Source organism: Catharus ustulatus, chromosome 21 (assembly GCF_009819885.2).
Source record: "Catharus ustulatus isolate bCatUst1 chromosome 21, bCatUst1.pri.v2, whole genome shotgun sequence".
Lineage (NCBI taxonomy): Eukaryota > Metazoa > Chordata > Aves > Passeriformes > Turdidae > Catharus > Catharus ustulatus.
The window spans coordinates 10,417,013-10,435,252 of NC_046241.1; the positions used below are offsets into that span (position 1 = coordinate 10,417,013).

General features: G+C 48.8%; 2 protein-coding genes across 2 annotated transcripts in view; one reads left to right on the forward strand and one right to left on the reverse strand.

The window, feature by feature from the left end:
* Window positions 1-92: 92 nt before the first annotated feature.
* Window positions 93-1,917, reverse strand: RPL35 (ribosomal protein L35). The gene is made up of 4 exons (XM_033077615.2): window positions 1,874-1,917; window positions 1,340-1,476; window positions 936-1,017; window positions 93-309 (listed from the first exon to the last, which is right to left on the reverse strand). The coding sequence occupies exons 1-4, from the start codon at window positions 1,874-1,876 to the stop codon at window positions 160-162; spliced, it is 372 nt and encodes a 123-aa protein (XP_032933506.1). The 5' UTR covers window positions 1,877-1,917; the 3' UTR covers window positions 93-159.
* SCAI (suppressor of cancer cell invasion) overlaps window positions 1,875-18,240 on the forward strand; it is a 33,110-nt gene continuing 16,744 nt past the window's right edge. Inside the window, exons 1-5 of the mRNA XM_033077848.1 lie at window positions 1,875-1,948; window positions 2,481-2,655; window positions 2,800-2,844; window positions 11,650-11,747; window positions 13,383-13,514. Coding sequence (XP_032933739.1) covers window positions 1,875-1,948; window positions 2,481-2,655; window positions 2,800-2,844; window positions 11,650-11,747; window positions 13,383-13,514 — 524 coding nt within the window. The remainder of the gene's footprint in view (window positions 1,949-2,480; window positions 2,656-2,799; window positions 2,845-11,649; window positions 11,748-13,382; window positions 13,515-18,240) is intronic.

The following is an 18,240-nucleotide window of genomic DNA, read 5'->3' on the forward strand; positions in this document are numbered from 1 at the left end:
TGTGAATCCTCCCATTTCCCTCCACTAAGCTGATGACTCCTTCACGGCCTCTTTACCCACCACTACCAAAGAAACCACCAGTGACACTTCCAAACCAAACCAAACTCCATTTAATGAGCCATCCCCAGCCCCCAGCCTGCAGCTGCAGCTTGCTCAGGGCTATGCCTTGATGGCGAATTTCCGGGCCGGGTACAATCGCTCCTTTCGCTGTTGCTTCTTGGTCTTGAGGTTCTCCTCGTGCTTGTTGAGCCGGCGCCGCATGGCCCGGGTCTTCTTGGGCCGCAGATCCAGGGGCTTGTACTTCTTGCCCTGTTTGCAAAGACACAGCAGCTGAGTTCAGACACTGCTCCGAGCTGAGCTGAGCTCCTGCCACAGCACCACTGTCCAAGCTTCCTTTCCTTGGGATTATCATTACAGCCTGCAAGTTTAGGAGACTCCTCTCTGTAGCTTTTGCAGCAGCTCTGGCTCAGGTTTAAGTAATGCCTAATCTTACAAGCCCCAGTTATCCAGCACCTCTCGAAAAGCTCTTTTTTCTTCAATATGATCTAATATAATCTAATTAAAACTCCAGGAAGTGATATTCTAAAAATTACAGAACCTTACTAAATTAAATAATTTCTTGGTCACCTGCAAGATGATTAAATTTAAAATAAAAGAGTATCTGCATTTCTGCAAACTACACCTCCGAGCAAGTTCACCCCACTCCACAGAAGGGATGCTGCCAGAAGACTCTCCTGCAAAAGCAGACTCACATCAAGCTTGCACAATTCTTGCATTAATATTTAAAAAGCAATCACAACCAGAGAACTTTAAACTGAACATAATTGATAGGTTTCCATTGAGTTTTATGCTTTTAAGTAGCAATCCTTCCAGGAACTTTGTAATTGTAAAGAGTAAGAGTGTAAAGGTTTTTTAGGGAAGGTGTTTGTCCTCACCTTGTAGAACTTCCTCAAGTTCTCCTTCTGGGTCTGGTTGATGACAGTCAACACTCTGGCAATGGATTTGCGCACCACTCGGCTGCAGGTGGGAAAGAGAGGGAGCTCAGGACACGGTGCAGGACGAGCTCCATGGATCAGACCGGGGTACAGAAGCCGTGTGAGCTCCGGACCCCCAACACCGCACCACACTACATCAAACACCGGCAGCGCCGGCTCATCTCCGAGCAGACACAGGGACCGGCTCCCAGGCCTGCTGAGATGTGTCCCCTTGCCACGCCGCTGTTTTAGTTTGGTTTTTTTACAGCACCCAACAAGCACAGCCTGCGGGAGCAGCTCTCACACACGGCGCACCCGGGGCTCGGCGGCCCCTGCCCAGCCCCGCTCGCCCCGGCCCCACTCACATCTTGGACAGCTTGGAGGCGGCCCCGCCGGTCACTTTGGCCACGCGCAGCTGCGACAGCTCCACCTTCAGATCCTCCAACTGCTTCAGCAGCTCCTCCTTCTTCTTCCCGCGCAGGTCTCGGGCCTTGATCTTGGCCTGCGGGCGGCGGACAGGCCGTCAGTACCCCCGTCAGTATCCCCGGGCCCGCATCCCGCCCGCCCTCAGCCCCCGCAGCAACAGTGCACAGGCCCGGTGCGATGCGGGCGGACTGCCGGGATTCCCGGTCCCGGTGGGACACGGCGGATCCCGGGTTGCTGGCCCCAGATGCCCATGGATCCCGGGTTTCGGTCCCGGGGGATGCCGGCGGATCCCGGGTTTGGGTCCCGCGGGATGCCGGCGGATCCCGGGTGCCGGTCCCGGGGGATGCCGGCGGATCCCGGGTTTCGGTCCCGGGGGATGCCGGCGGATCCCGGGTTTGGGTCCCGCGGGATGCCGGCGGATCCCGGGTTTCGGTCCCGGGGGATGCCGGCGGATTGCGGCCCGGCGCTCTCACCATGGCGGGCGGCGCGCGGCGCGGGGCGGAAGGGCGGAAGCGGCGCAGGGACAGGGGCGGTGCCGCGGACGGACTGTACCAACGCGCACCGGGCGGAGGGAGGAGCGTGCCCGCCGCGCGCCCCCCGCGGGAGGCACGGTGGTCGCGGCCCGGGCGCTGACAGCGAGGGCGGGAGGCACGGCCGGCCCCGGGCTCGGGGGCTGCAGCCCCGCGGGAGCCGCTCGGTGCTGCGGCGGCTGCCCCCGCCCTCTCTCGGCCGCCGGAGCCCGGTCAGAGCGCAGCCGGTGTTCCCGCGCTGGCCGAGGTGCGGCACTCTTACACCGGCAGTGATGGGGACGTGATGGCGGGCGGGGCGGGAGCGGCCGCCGCGGCACCGCGGGACAGGGGCAGGGCCGTGCGCGCAGGCGGCCGCGCGGGACGGATGAATGCACGGACAGACAGACAGACAGACAGAGGTGCCAGTCGCGCTCCCCGCGGTGCCGCCGCCGTATCCAAGCAGCCGCCGCGCCTCACCGGCACCGCGCGCGGGGGCGGGGCCTCTTGATTGACGTCCGGTACAGCCAATCAGAACGCGTTCTCGCCGTTAGCCTGAGCGTTCGGCCAATAGCAGTGCACGGGGGCGGGGCTGGCCGGCGCGGACCGGCGCGAGGCGGCAGCCGCGCTCCCCGAACCTCGGCGGCGCTGCGGCCGCGCCCGGACCGGGACCGTGGTCGGGACCGGCGGGTGCGGACGGTGAACGGGGCCGTCCGGCAGCGCCTGCCCCGCTCCGGCCCGGCCTCCAGGTGCGGGGGGGGCGGAGCGGCGGCGCGGGAGGACGCGGGCGGGGCGGCGGCGGCGGCGGGGGCGGGCGGGAGCAGCGGCGGCTGCGGGCGCCTCGGGGCAGGCCCGGCGGCGGCGCGCTCCTCACCGCGGTCTCGCCCCCGTAGAGCTCCGGGCCCGGCGGAGGAGCCCTGGCGCGCGCGGGAGCCCAGGTAAGGCGGCAGGTGCGGGCGGGGGCTGCGCGGAGCATCCCCGGTGCCGCGGAGCGGGGCGGCGGGGGCGGGAGCTGCCCAGGCCCGGCGGCGGCACCGGGCCGTGCTCGCCGCTGTGCTTGCTGCTAACGGAGGGGAGGAACGCGATGTGACACGTCTAACGCTTGGGCCTGGGCTGGCGGCGTAGCTGCGGTAATGACCCAAACGAGCCCCTGTTCGTTAAGTTCTCCGTTCCCCGCGCTCCCCTCCGGGCGCGGCTGTGGCTGCCGGGCACGCCGGTGACAGCGGCGTTCGGCAGCGGCCAGCGAGCCTGTGGGGATGCAATGTGGCAGGGTTTCACAGTCTGGGCAGTGCTGGATGTCCAGGCTGTCGGTTTGATGGAATCATCGTGGGTTTGTTCTGATTTTAAACTTCTATGGCAGCAGTTCCCTTGTCACCAATTACTGGTTTTTATACAGAGAGGTGTTTTGGACAATAGGTGACATGAGATGCCCTTGGGGACGGAAGCTGGATGGTTGTTGTGTTGTGTCATCCCCTCAAATTTCTTGTCCTATAAACATATCCATAACCTGTTTAAACATTCAAGATCAAGACTGCAGGTTTTCAGATCTAGATCTAATCTCCCACCACAGAGTAGGACCTGTTTTCATCAATGTCCGAGTTCCACGTCTGTCATTTAATAACCAGACTCCAAGCTGCTATGCTTTATCTGTGTCTGGGCCAAGCACTTCTAGTCCTCCAACCCCTTAATGCACCCCTTAATATATATATAAAAAAAAAAATCTAGATTTTGCACGAGCTATCTAAATGCAACCTGTAATTCACAGCATCTTGTCCAAGCTAGTGCAGGGCAGCGCTGTGGGACCATACGAAGACTAAAATGTGAGTGAGTCTGCCAGCATGCGTGTGCTTCCCTCCGCTCCTGCGGGCACAGGGACCTCTGTGCTGCTAGCAGTCTTTGCAAATCGTGGAAAATCATCCTGCTCTGGGTCTTGCCGTGGGATTTGCAGGTGCAGTTCCTGCCTGGGATCTCCTCACCCCACCTGAACCCATGGTGTGGTTGTGCTGTCCCTGGAGGAAGCACTCCGGGAGCCTGGTGCCCTGCTGGGGATTATGTGTGTAGGGAAAAGAGGCTTCATTTTCAAATCAGATTAATACAGTCTCATTCAAGATGTTTGGATAAATTGGACCACGATTTATGTTAAATGAAAGAGTGAGTCACTTCACTAGGAGCAGAGAGCATTATTCTCCAGTCATTCTGGGCTGCCAGAGCAATACAGGCAGTCACGAATGTGATGGCCAGGTCCTTTACTGCAGGAAATAGAAAAACCATTCACAGGAACTAGATGGAGAGAGGGAATATTTTGTTGTGCTACAGAGGAGAATGTGATCATTGTTTTGTCTTGAAATGTGGCTGCAATACAGTGTGAAAATTCAGTTGGCAATCCATGTCCCTTACAAACCAGGGAATATTTTATCACAACAATGTCTAGTTGGGCTTTGCTCTACGTGTAAGAACAATCCTGCATTCTGTGCTCATTGTGCTCTTTTGAGAAAGTCAATCTACAAGTGATAAAGATGCTGAAAGTGCATTCCAGCAGGAGGAACACGAAGCTCATTGTTAATCATTTGTGTCCCTGTTTTATTTTATGGATGGAAGTAACAAAAATGGAGCGTGATGATTCAAAACATCGAGAAGCTTCTAACCCATGTCATTTCTGCATTGCCATCAGCTGGTGGTGTCCGTGGCCTTGCAGGAGGGCAGGGATTTGGGGAGGTGGGAGCTGGGGGCTGCAGCTCCCGGTGCTGCTGCTCCTGCCATCACATGATGCTCGGCACAGTCCCCTGCTCGCACTGCAGCTGCCTCGCTGCCTGTGCCACTCTCATCTCCCCTCTTCCTGCATCACTTTTATTTCTGCTGTAGCTCTGTTGGCGTTAAATGGAGTTGTTGATGATCTGCTGCGGCACAGATGGATAATGGGAATTCATTGGATTATCTGGACACGTTACTTTGTTGGCTTATCTTTTATTCTGCTTGGTGTGCTTTGGGTGAGGAAGGAAGATCTCTGGTGTGAAAATCTCTTCTGAGGTGGTGTTAGTGCCTAAAGAGCTGAAATGGAACATATATTAAACAAAACCCCCCAACACCCCCACTAGCTCCCTAAAGCACAGTACAACTATTGGATTCTGACCATAAAAACCTGGATCTTGATATCTTTTTACACAAAACTTTACACAGTTCTCATTTTTTCTTGAAAATGATAGCTTTGTTTGGAGCAATCTTGGGGGAAGGACAACCAGGACCTGTAAATGCAGATTTTACAGTACTTTTGTTCGGTGTTCTTGCATAAGAGCGTTCTGCAGGTTTGGCTTTTATGGCTAAGGTGCACTGTTGAAGCTCAAAAACTCTGTTGAAGATGTGTATAAACAGGCTGGAGACAGAGGTATGGTATGGAGCATGTGTTGCAGCAGGAGGAGACAGTTCAAAGGAGTGGACCAAGTTGTGTGTGGGAGCTGCACCGAGGGTCAGATGGAGGTCTGGGTCTGTAAAGTATGTGAGGAAGTTGCCAACACAAATATTACCTTGCAGCTTCCATGTGCTGAGAGAACACAGCACAGCCCTGCAGCAGGGATGGAAAAGAGTAACCATCAATCTGGCTCCCTGAGGATGTCAGTCAGGAAAGGAAGTGTGCGATGCCAGAAAGCCTGGATGGAGCTGCAGGTTTAGAGGACTTGTTGTTTGAAGTATTTTTAATTATTGCTATTAATATAATGGAGCGCAGACTAGAAGCTGAGTTTTAAAATATAATTAAAGCAGAAGTCAGCAGAGGGATTTCTGTGCTGTGAGGCAGAGGCATGGCTCAGGAGTAGTACCTGCTCAGGAAGGTGAATCCCCAGAGTGACAATGTTCTCCATGCCATTCCCAAACGTGCTGGCAGCTCCCACCAAGCCCCGGTTGGGAGGGAAGAAGGGAACCAAAAGGATCAGAAAGCTTTCCCGAGCTTGTCCTGCATTCCCTTTTGTCGGAATACGGTTCCAGTTGGAAGGCAGCCAGTGGCACCTTGGCCGAGGATGGGAACAGGCTGCAGAGTGTGACGATAGCCGCCCTCCAGATCGGGCACTGGCCTCAGCTGCCATTTGGGCCAGCCAGAAAATCATTTGGCTCGCTGGAAGGAAGCCTCTCCATCCCATTGCTGTATGTTGCAGCTTCATGTTGGCTGTTCCATTTCAAATTAATGAGTGTACATGAGAGAGTTAAAGCATCAGTTGTTGTCAGAGGAAAGAAAGAAAAATCTTTCTTGTAACTGGGATGCTTTTCAGGAACTTGGCTGCTGGGAAGGCGAGAGGCATGTGCTTTTCCGCCCTGCTTTAGGTGATGGCTTAGTTCAAGGGGGCCCAGATTTGGCTCAGTCAACAGTTGTGTTGGCGTCTTGCCATCAAATGTGCATAAAATGGAGCTGCCTGCAATTCCCTGCTCGCTCTAACATGGAGGGGCAGCCGCAGGGACCCGAGGCCGCCGTGCCGGGTTGGCTTGGCTCTGGGGGTTACCCTGGGATGTGCACGAGCTGTTGCACTGAGCATGGCTTGTATTTTGGTGTCTTGTCATAACTAATGCATTTCAACCCTTGTTGTGCCTGTGTTCCCAAAATCTCCCTCCTTTCTCACAGCGGCTTATGCGCTTTTCCAGATGTAGGGGGTTCATCTCTCGTTTGGAGACTCTTGCTATGATTCTGTGGCTTATGTGCATTGCCACAAAATCGAGATAAAACACAACTGGCATTTTAGCTGCTCCAAGAACATTGTGTGTAAATAAACCACTAAATAGTTCAGCCTGTGAAATGTAAATACACACAGCTCCCTGCCACAGCTGATGGTGTTTTTCTGTCTCCCTTCTACCCTCCCACCCCTGCCAAGAGTGGGCCAGCCTGGTGGGTTTTTTTCTCTTGCTCTTTCATACAAAGCAAATGACTGCTAAGTACCACGTAGGTGGTATGCAGACACCACGACAGATTCATGATTTGAATTTGGATGAAAAGAAACACTTGTGTCCTCTTCCACATTGCTTCTGCACCATCTTCTGGAGATTCCTAGACTCTGATGACCCAGAAATTCTTCTTTGGTTTGACTTTGAGCTTGAGCCTATTTTTAATAGCAAACCAGTGAAGTCAGTAGAAGAGCAGAGGCCCAACTGTGATGACATTTTTAGCCTGTGCCCTTTGTTCATCTTATACACAAAAGGTCGTGAACTGCAGTGAAAGGGGGATCACAGAGGGCGCAGAACAGACAAAGGTGGAACAAATTGTCAGTGGCAGAAACATAAAGAAGAGAAGCAAAAGTTTTGTGTTCTGAAGGCGATTGAAGGCCACGTGCATCCCATGGTGAGATCATGTCTTGTGTTCAGAGTGAATTCAGAGGAGTCTGCTGCTGAGGTGTGGCTTCCATGAGCTCAGTGTAGGAGGCAGGAAGGGACTACACGGTTTCCATGGCATGATGTTAATGAGCACCTCCGCATTTTTCTGAGAGAAATAAGCCAAAGCTGCAGTTCTGGATGCAGACAGGTGTGCTTCTAAGCAGTAAAAGGATTTTTAAAGACGTCTGAAACATAGGAAAAGCCTGATTCTACAGATGAAGCACTTAGTTGAAGTTAAAATAATGGGATTGACACTGCATGTTGTATTTTCTGACTCATTTGACTTGGAATGGAGTGGCATTTGTGGTGTTGCCTGTTTTCCTGCAGGAAGTGGTGAGGCTGTTCCTGCCAAGATGTCACAGGTAATGCAGAGGTGGCAGCTCCCCTTAGCTCTGAGTCTGATTGTGAGGCTTTTTGCAGATCTTCTCATCTTCTGATGTGCTGAGGAAGGAATTATGCGTTCATGTGAGAGTAGTAAACTTTCAGAGTGCAGTGATAAAATTTAAGCGGCTTGTGTAACAGTTCTTGTGTAACTGAGTGCCTGCTCCCTGCCACTTCCCCTGGCCACAGCAGTGTGCAGCTGGGGAATGTGTGTGTGGCTTTACCTTGTTTTCTTATTTATCCCCTGCCCGCTCCTTTCCCTTTTTTAGGAATGCAATTGCACCATCAGGCTTCCTCTTTTTTCTTCTACTCCAAGCAGCTTTTAAATCCCTAGTCTGATGTAAGTGTTGATGCTCTAGGGAGAAGGGTCCTGAAGATTACCTAGTGAGTAATTTTCACAAAATTCAAAAGAAGCTGGAGTGGAGCGATGTGTTTAGTGCATCTGTTAAAGGGAAAGACAGACAGAATAAATTTTTTTGTGTTGTAGGAAGCATCTGCCAGCGCCTCAGAACGTGAGGAGCCCCAGGGCAGTGGAAGCTTTCCCTGTGCTGGGCAGAGCTGGGTTTGTTGGGATGTGAAGGGCAGGATCAATCCAGGTCGAAGTGGGACCAGGCTCCCTGTCCCTGCAGGAGCAGCTGCTGGCCCTGGCTGCTCGTGCCCAGGAGAGTGGGTGTGTTATACACAGGCTCACTGGGCTCTGGGTGGTTTTATAATTTTTTTAAAGTGACTTCCCTCTTCAGAGGTAGCAGTATTTTTTACAAGTTAGCTGTAAAAATGTGTACTTTAGTAGGAAAACCAGTTTCTTGGAGAATTCCCAATAGGAGATATTTGCTAGACCTAGTTGCATTTGCAGGTGATTTTGTCAGCCATGCTGTGATTTGTGTATGAAATCAGGCTTTCACTCTTGTAATTAATTTCTTTTTAGTGCCCTTTGAAGTAAGCAAACATCCAGGCAGAGGGAACATGATTTGACCAGCACTATCAGTTAAATGCAACAGCTACTCGTTTGTTTCTTAAGTTAAAGTTGCTTATCATTGTAGCATTCAGACAAACGTGTCCCCAAAGCCCAGGCCACGTCCTTTTCCGTGTGCATGTCTGCAGAGCTGGGACACAAACACCGTGGTTATTCTGTGAGCTGGCCCTGGGCACTGCTGTCCCCTGGGACTGAGCCTTGCCAGGAGCTCAGGTGTGGGCTCAGCCTGCTCCCAGATGCCTCCTGCAGCATCCAGCGAGCTGCTGGAAAAGGAGCTGGATGTGTCTGGAAGAGCTGCAACCACTGCAGTGCAGACATGCCCCGAGGTGAGCAGTGGTTGGGGTGAGGAATGTCTGTGATTGGTTCCAAATTTTACAAAAACCTTGGAGTAATAAAGAAATCTTCTTCCCCCCTGCACCTACATTTTCTAAAGAAATGGTTTGATGTATAACTGCTCATTGCCATTCCCTCTGAATTCCTGACTCCAGCAGGCTGTGAGGTTTTCAGTGCCTGTCTGGGGGAATTATTTATCATTATTTATTTCAGTGTTTGTTGGGCAGAGCTGAGTGGTGTCTTGGGAACTTCGGGACAGTGGGTCTTGATGGAGAGTTAGGTATTCTGGTCAGAGGAATGAATTTGGTTCCTAATGCATTTTGTGTTGTCTGAGGCTCTGTCAGGACTAGCACTCTGAGCAGATCACATGGAAACACACAGATGGTTTTCCCAAAACGTGCAGTATAGCGTTGAAAGAAAACATGAGACATGAGTGTGCCAGTCTGCAGAAGAGAAGGACAGGCAAATAGGGAGCCAAGGTAGGCATCCTGCTTGGTGAAAGCAGGATCAGCTGGTTTTTGATAGTTTTGAGGCATGATGGTTCCAGGCTTTGTGTATGAATGATCAGGAGCTTAGTTTTTTAATCTGTTGTTAATTTGCAGATAAGAAATAGATACCAGCTGGGTGTCTGGCTTTGTGTCGCATCCCCTTTTGGCAGTGATGCTGTGGGAGATGTGTCAGGATGAAAAGTGGAAAGAGAGCTGGTCTGTGACTCAAGGTTTGACAGCTTTAAAATCCTGATAGACTGGGCTGTGTTTTCCTCCACTGGTTTCTGTAGAGAGCAGTTCTAGGAACATCTTCATTTGGGGGAAATCCTGTATCAACTAGATGAGCAGAGTGTGTTTGCTTTTGGTTTTTGGTTACCACTTGTGCCTCTAAGTGGGGAGTGGGAAGCATTTGAAAACCAGTCAAGATTACATAACTGAGAAGTAGTGACGGCTTAAAAAAAGGCAAAAGGGCTCTGTCAGGAGGTCGAGGTGCCACATCCAGCCAGTTCCAGAAAACTGCTCCTGATTCTACCTGATACAGGAGTTTACAGACCCTGACATCCTCCTGTCCACCGGTTACACGCTGGCTGCACCTCCAGAGTGAGAGGTTTTATTTGCTGGTACACATTGGGTGGGAAGGTCTGACCCTCCCCTTCCAGCAGGCAGCTGAATGGCAGCTTACAGTGATCCTGGCTACGTAGCAAGTGTAAGAGGATGTAATGCACTTATTGAACATATCCATGCTGGACTTGCATTGTCAGCTGCATTCCCTGACCCAGAGCGTTCCTGCACGGCTCACAAAGCTCGCCTTGCTCTGCAGCCCTGAGTCCCAGGGCTGGGCCAGTGGGGAGTGCATACCAGTAACTTCAGCACTCTTTTTCCCTTCCAGCTAAGCCTGGAAAACCTTAGCCAAAAGACAACAAACCACAGGGAAGTGGAGACGTGTGTGATGTAAGTGGCATCTGACTTTAAAAATACTGGCCAGCTCCATGAAACCTCTGTCCCTGTCCTGTATCCCTCCTTCAGCTCCAGCCTCAGCCATCCTCTGGGATGTCTGCTACCCTGGGCCCTGCAGTGGGTTGAATTTGTAAAATCCAATAATGTATTGCATTTAGCAAACCTGGAATTGTGTGTTCTGAGAGCTTGTAGGGAAGAACCTGGCACATCAAGTGTGGGGCTTGGCTAGCATGAGTTTTCTGCCTTGTATGGCCTGAGGAGTTGGCAAAATCTTTGAGAGAATAATAAGTTCTGCTGGAAGCCACCATTTTCTGACTTATTCTAAGTCTTTTAAACCAGTGTCTCCTTCTGCAGACTCTGGAGAGCATTTTTTTAATGTGCTACTTAAGAAAAATTGTCATGCAAAACAGCCCAACAGTTTCTTTTGTATGATAGAAAGCAAAAAGCATCAAACAGAGAATAAGAAATTAAGTAGGTGATATTTCTGGTATAGTTGGGCTGTCAAAGCTGGGAGGACTGTCTGTCTGCAGCCAAGTATGGATCCATGTGATAACTTCCAGTATCAAAGGGAAGGAGAGGTCCCTGTTGTGGATGTGCTCCTGGTGGCTTTTTATTTATGTTGTTCATTTGGAGCTGAGCAGTCCTTTAGGAAAGGGCGATGTCAGGAGCTGTATTCCTCCCTTTGCTGTGCCCACTTGCTGTTCTAATAATAATTCTCCCTCCTGTCTGTACTGCTGCTGCATTACAACACAGTCCTTAGTGCAGGAGCACCTCCTCCTCTCCTGAGCTGCTCCTGATAGTGGCTCTTCCTTTGTACAGCACCAAATACCACCCCCTCCAGAGCATGATCAACCAAAACCAGTGCATGAGATAACTAATTTTATTTCCCTTCTGTGTCAGCTGGAAAAACCAGCCTCACATATTTTCCCTGCCTTCTGATACCTTTCATTGGCAGGCTATGGATTTTCTTGTGTATCTTTTATTGATTGCATAAATGGCCTCTAACAGTGGGTCTGGTGAAGTCCTTGCATGTGAAAACTACTTGGTTTTGAAAACCAGCCCAAAGCCTGGTTGGTTTTACTTGCCTGTGCCAGGGCTAACACAGGGTATGTTGGCAGTGGTTGGGGTTGTTGAGTAGTATAACTTAAGGATAGCATAAAATAAAATTCACTGCCATTAAATTAAAAGACTGATATCTAGACTGTATGAAACATACTTTGCAACTTAAGCAAGCTCCTCAATTTCTGCAAATGTGTCTGAAGCTGCTCTGGAGTGCCTGGAGTGCCACGGTGGAGCGCAGAACCCACGGGCTCGCTGCAGGATTTAGGTCACCCTTGCTGTGGAGCACACAGGACCTGGGGTATTGTCTCTCTTCCTGAAATTCCTGAATCACCTCCTGGCTGCTTCTGACATCTGTTTTTGGAGGTCTCACTGTTCACTTCGATCTCATATGTTGGTGCTTTAAGTGCTTGGTGTTGTTTGTTCTGTGCTGTGTAAATGTGAATGTTTGGAGCTTTCAGACACAGGCTGGTGCTTCGGTTTTCACATCCTTGCCAGGCTCATGCTGAAGCTTGTGACATCTGAGTGGTGTGTTTTGGACTTTACCTGACAGTACAGAGACCCTTTTTACCTTTTCCTGGAGCTCTTCAACAAGTGGTTTGTCCAGTGCCCCCATGGCCTTGCTCTGGTGTGCTGTTACATGGGTGTGTGAAAACAAATCTACATGGGCTGCATCTTGTCTGAACTGGGAAATCATGGGACTGCTTGGTTAGCAGGATGGCCCTCTAACTTACCCCAAAAGCTGAGTGGAAACTGCCACTTTCTCCTGCATTTGTTAGGCATGGAGTATTTGTTCAGGGTACCATTTCTGAAGCCTCTTTAGTTATTGTGAAGGATTTTTTGGTGACAGTTGCTGAAGGATGCTTCTGGGTGCTTCCTGATGGCTGGAAAAGTGAGCTCTGCCATTTCCTGGCTTGGACTGGGACATGTAGGTAATTATTTGTGCAAATAGCATCCAAACAGAGCTGCTGCACAAATGGAAACTTGTTGCTTAACAGAAGCACTTACCAGAACTGGTAGAGAACCTGCTGGAAGTGAAAGCTCTGCATGTGCCCACTTAGAGGTGTGTTTATCTTGCACAAAAATCCTGAGCATGGCAGAGCTGAAGCCCTAGCAGCCATTTCCAGGGATGGTTGGTTGTTGCTTTTGCTGCAAAATCTGTAGCTCATTTTTGTATGCTCAAAAGGATAATTTGATATCTGTGTATATTTGGAGTAAGATTTTTAAAAGCTACTCTGCCTCTGTAGGTTTTCATATTCCCTTACTTACTCAATACTACAATTATCTACATTATATCTTAGCTTTTTGTTCACGTGATTATTGTACAATATAACATTTTACTTACATGAGGAATAAAAAAGGATCTGCAGGTTTGATTGTGGGCAATGCAAGGCATGGAATCAAAACAGTCATGAGGCTGCAGAGAGGAAGGATGGTAGGGTACTTTTTAGTATTCTGGCTAAATTTGCCTTGTTTTAGCAATAGGAGCTATTGAGCTACAGTTTTCAGCAGTTACAGAAGAAAATGAAATGTAAAGAGAAGTGAGGCTGGTCTCTAAATACAACTGCAGGATAAATACCTCTGCAGAAGGCAAATTTGGAGAGGATTTCTTTGTCCAAGTGTGAAATCCAAGTGCTGTTTGTGCTACAGTCCTTTCATTGTCAGTTTTGTGTTTGTGAAGACAGTCCTCAGAGTTATTTTATTTTGTGACTATTGTACCACTGTTACTTTTAATTTTGCTCTGTTAACTAGTGCATTGTGCAATAATTAGTCCCATGCCTTGATTCTCAGCTGTTTTTTTTTTAATGAGTCTTGAGAAGAGTAACCTATGGAGAACTGCATGCTCTATGTTACATCCCCATGGATGCATCTCAGTCTGGATGAGTCCACAGCAACCCTTGATTTTTGAATAATATGGCTATTTTTTTCTTCATAGGACTGAGCTTGCCCTAAAAGAAATCATGTCATCAGGGGGAGCTGAAGATGATATTCCTCAAGCAGAGAGAAAAACGGTGACAGACTTTTGCTACTTATTGGATAAATCTAAGCAGCTCTTCAATGGCTTAAGGTTAGTGGATTTTTGGCAGTATTCCTTCAGAAAAGCCTTGGAACACACTGCAGTGTGTGATGCTGAAGTCAGTGAATGTTTCAAACCCAAAACCAGTAAGTTTGTTTAAGGGAGAACAATGCACCACTGTGTGGGTACTTTTGGACCTTGTATGTAGGAATGCTTGTAGGAGCAGAGGTTCCAGTTAATAGTAAACTAGAAGTTGGAAATCCCATGAAACTGATGTGATTATTGCTGAAATGGTGTGTCTGAAGGCCACAATTAAGGATTAGAGATGACTGTGTGCAGTCCACAGCATGCAAATCCAAAGCACTGTCTCCCTGGAAAAAGAAAGGAATGAGGAGGATTGGTCTGGGTGGGAGGAAAGGAGGAGAGGGAATATCTCTGGGGAAGAAATTTAGGAAGCAATAAACAGAAACATCAAAACCATGCCCTGTATGTGTCTGGTGAAACAAGTGCTTAATCTGAACCACAGAGAAAGGTAAAATCTACATTTATCTACTAAGCAGCTGCAACAACAGCTGGAAAGTCCAACTGGTTCATCTGCAGGGGGAATACAAGTTTGGACAGTAATATGGATATCCTGTTTATGTCAATATATGCTGAGTTAAACAGCATGTATCCAAAGCTGCTTTATTTCTAAGCTTTGCTGTAGAGTCTCTTAAGTAACAGGGGTTTGAGCTCATATCTGGTTGGCAGTTCAGCCTCTTACTGGTCTCTGAGTAATGCTGTATGTTTGGGCCCTTATAGCTTGCTGTTAGTCAAACACAGATGGTTAGCAAAGATGCTTTTAATTCCTCCACCCCCTGCTATTGATAATCCTTTCATGTGCTTTAGAAGTTGATTACCAAATCCAAAACAAACATTTTGTGCTCCAAAATCTGAATGGCAAATGGGCAGTAGAGACAAGGAGTTCTTGGTGATTGAGTTTGAACCCCCCCCCATGAAAGACAGTGTAAAGCAAAAGGTCAGATCTTGAGACCAGGATTTCCAGGACCGTATGGCATCACACTGTCTTTCTGATAGATTTTGCTTGAAATTTTGGCCTGAGTCACTGAAGGGTACAAATGAACACAGTTCAGATCAGAGAGGGACAGAGAACCTCCAGCCATTCTGTCTCTGCCCTGGCCATGGAGGGAGGTACTGCTTGTATCAGATTTCGAGATGAGAGATGGAGTTTCTCAGCATATCCATGGTACTTTTCCAGAAAGAAACCTTCTGGTCCAGCTAAATGAAAAGAAAATGAAAAATACCTTTGGATGAAGCATGGCAAATAGAAATCGAGAAGGGATTAAGCAGCCAGTTCTGCTGTGTGAAAATAGGAACATTGCAGAACAGGAACTGCCTCTGTCCTTACTGTAACCTGACACAGTTGCTTCTTACACTTGACCACCATTTCACCTCTAAGACCTGTGATTCCCATGGGCATAATGACAGGATAAAGCAACATTATAATTCTCAGGTATCTGCCCTGTTAGTGCTTGTTCTCTGGGGAGTTCACCTGGAAATGTCTTGGCAAGCATCCCAATTCTTAGTTCAGTTGCTTGCTTTTCCCTCCAGCATAATAAATGCATTTGATTCATACCTGACACCTTCTGTTTTGAAGATGATGCTGGGCTTTGCTGCTGTGTTTTATGCTATTCTTTTGCCCCTACCACGTTTCATAGAAAAGAAGTGATGGGGGAGGGAGAGGAGAGCAATGATTTCCTTCCCAAAACCTCCTCTGGGCACTTCAGCTACAGGGAGCTGAGCCTATAGCTGTGTTGGCAGCTGCTTAGCTGTTGCTGCTGCCAAAAATTGCAAGGGCTCAGCCTGCCACGTCTTTGTTTCAGTAGCATTTCCTTCCTCTCTTCCCAATGCAGATGCCAAATACAGCATTTGAGGAAAACATATGATGGTCTGCCAAGGTTGCTGCTCGAAAGTGTACTTTGTGCTGGTGCTCCCAGTGATAGCATCTCCTGTGGCCATGCTGCTGGGATAACCCAGGGGGGCTGTCTTCATAGTCTCTACCCTGGGCTATAAGTTAGAATAAACTGTTAAACATGTTGCAATGGCTCTCTTCTTCCCTTTCCCCACTCCCACTTGTTTTTTTTCTTGAAAAAGGCTGGGAAGAGGGAGGGTGTAAGGAAGCATTTTGCCATGGTGTGTTGTCACTGGTATTATTTTCTTTTAAATGTTAAAAAGTGCTTAAATGTGTTCAGTATCAGAAAGAAACCTGAAACTTCAAGGAATTAAAAGACTTTCTGCAGCTATGTTTTAGGGAGGTGATTGTCCCTTTGTACTGGGCACTGGTGAGGCAGCTTGTCCTGTTCTGGGCCCCTCATGGCAAGAGAAGCAAGAGGGGCTGGAGAGTGTCCAGGGATGGGAACAAAGCTCTGGAACACCAGGAGCAGCAGAGGGAGCTGGGGAAGCTCAGCATGGAGAAAAGGAGGCTCAGGGGGCACCTCCTGGCTCTGTGCCACTGCATTTTTATCCCACTGCTGCTCAGGTTCTGGGAACAGGAGCCTGTAACTACTACAAGCCCATAAGCATAAAAGGAAATTGTCTCTTTTTATCACCTGTCAAAACTGTGAATGTATTTAAAGCTTTGAATGTTAACTTGCAGTTATTGTAGCCTTCCTCTTTGAAGCGTACTGATGAGTCTCTGGGATGTTCTCAACATCTTTAATGTCCCTGTGTGACAACTTGCATGTGGCACTGGCCAAGCACACCTCAGCACCTTTAATTGGGTTTCAGCCAGTATTATCTGGCAGCATGGCTGAAATGAACTGACAGAGAATTAATTATGAGCACATTAGTAGTGCTGGTCTTTGTGGAGACAAAGAGTACAGCAAGAATTGGATAAAATTCTGCTCTATCTGTGAAATTTATCCACCAGCCACACTAGTGCAGCAAGAGAACCTGGCTTCTGTGCCCAGTATGAGAAACCCATCGTTCTAGAGCATCAGAGTTTGTGTCTTCACGTCCCATTTGGAATGTTTTAAAAGCCAAGAACTTGGAAGTGGTTTCCACTTGTTGTTGCAGGCTATTGTACTGTCCTAAATCAAGTCTCCAGTCCCTCCTCTGCACTGGGGTTTGTTTGGTTGTCCTTTTATCCCTCCTGTAGTGGTGTTCAGCCAGAGCAGGTGCCCTCCTGCTGCCAGTTCTGAGCCAGCAGCCTGGGCTGGGCACACCCCACAGGAAAACCTGCTGCCTTTGTCTGTGCTCACTGCTCTGGTGTCCTTCTGCAGATGTGGAAGCAGCAAAAAGTCTTGGTGTAACACAGGTCTTGAGCTGTCCAGTTGGGTGTATAATTGCTTGTGGGTTGTGCATTCCCTGTCTCCTATGGTGGGAGGAGCTGTATTAAAAGCCCCCTCTGCAAACAACTGAGGTTTTGGGGTTGTTTGGGCTGTTTCTCACCAAATAATGTTCAAAAAACTGGGCTATATCTCCTCTTTTGCTTATGCATCCTTCCTCATGGCAAAACATCTGGGAGCAGAGTGTGTGATGTTCAGCACAGAGCAGGAAGGGATGGCAGGAACGGCAGCTCTTGTCTGCAGAAAGCTGTAGTGAAACCACAGTAATGTATTGTCATAAATGAAGTTTTATTACAGCCATGTCAGAATACTATCAAAAGAACAAGTGCTACTGTCTGTTTCCATGGAGATCCTTCCCGTTCCCCGGGGAGCCGAGGAATCCATGGCATTGTGCAGCTATGCCAGCTGCAATTAGGCTGCCTGAGGAATATCCGTGTGGACACACAGCAGTGGCCAAACACACGGGCACTGCGCTCACAGGGCTCTGAAAACCTCGTTTCCACATCTCACCTCTGATGCAGCGCGCTGGTTGAGCTGGGCTTTGGGTTTAGGTTATGTTGGAATGTTCAGGTTGTGCAGGGAGTGGGGAGGTGACAGTGAGGTTTGGAGTGTGTTAATTAGCTGACTGATGAGGGATAGATGCATCAGCATCATCAGCCCGTAGGTACTGCTTATTTCTTAGTTTGTGCAGGCACTGGTGTTTGAGAGAAGGGTGTTTTCTTGGGTTAGGGTTCTTCAACTTGTTAATTCAGTCATTCTGTGAGTTAGTGCCAGGGAACTTTGATTTGCATAATTAAAAAAAAAATCAATTTTAGTGTTTCGTTGAATCTTGTGGATGTGCTAATTAAATTAAAGCTACCTCTTGCTGTGTTGAAGTCTGTGCTGTATCTTGGGTGTGTGTTTAGACAGTGCCTTAGCTTCTTTTGTTTAGCTAAAATGTTTGCATCTATTACAATAAGAGAAGGTGGTGAATTGTTCCTTGCAGAAAATGCTTTAAATTTGCATGTGTTTGCATCATACTGTACTTGAATGAAGATGTTGGTACCCTGAAGCACATATTTATATTCCTGTTTATCCCTTCCTACACCAACATACAAGACTGCAAGATTTTGAGCAGCCAGTTGCAAGTTTGAAGGATTTTTTTTTTTTTAATTTGTTAAAAGTCTGCCCAGATTCCTTGGCATCTTCATGGAATGTCAGCACCAAGTACAGAAATGCTTTTCCAGACTGGTAAGGGATTCATTTTACTTGTAGTAGCTGGCTGAGCTGGGTCCCTTCAAGCTGTGTGGGAAGTACAGTTGGCTGGTGAGCAGAGGAATATTAATTTCCTTTCCTACCTCGGGTGCTGTTAAAAGCAATTACAGTGAGCAGAAACAGACCAGAATGCTGCTCTGAAATGGTGTGCACTGCTCTGCTTCCCTGCCTCCTTC

Bases quoted from the DNA above. Each gene is read 5' to 3' on its own strand.
- RPL35 (XM_033077615.2), bottom strand. The intron at 1,018-1,339 runs GTGAGTGGGGCC...TCCCACCTGCAG, and splicing joins GCCTCCAAGCTGTCCAAGAT to CCGAGTGGTGCGCAAATCCA. The intron at 310-935 runs GTGAGGACAAAC...CTTTGCAAACAG, and splicing joins ACTTGAGGAAGTTCTACAAG to GGCAAGAAGTACAAGCCCCT.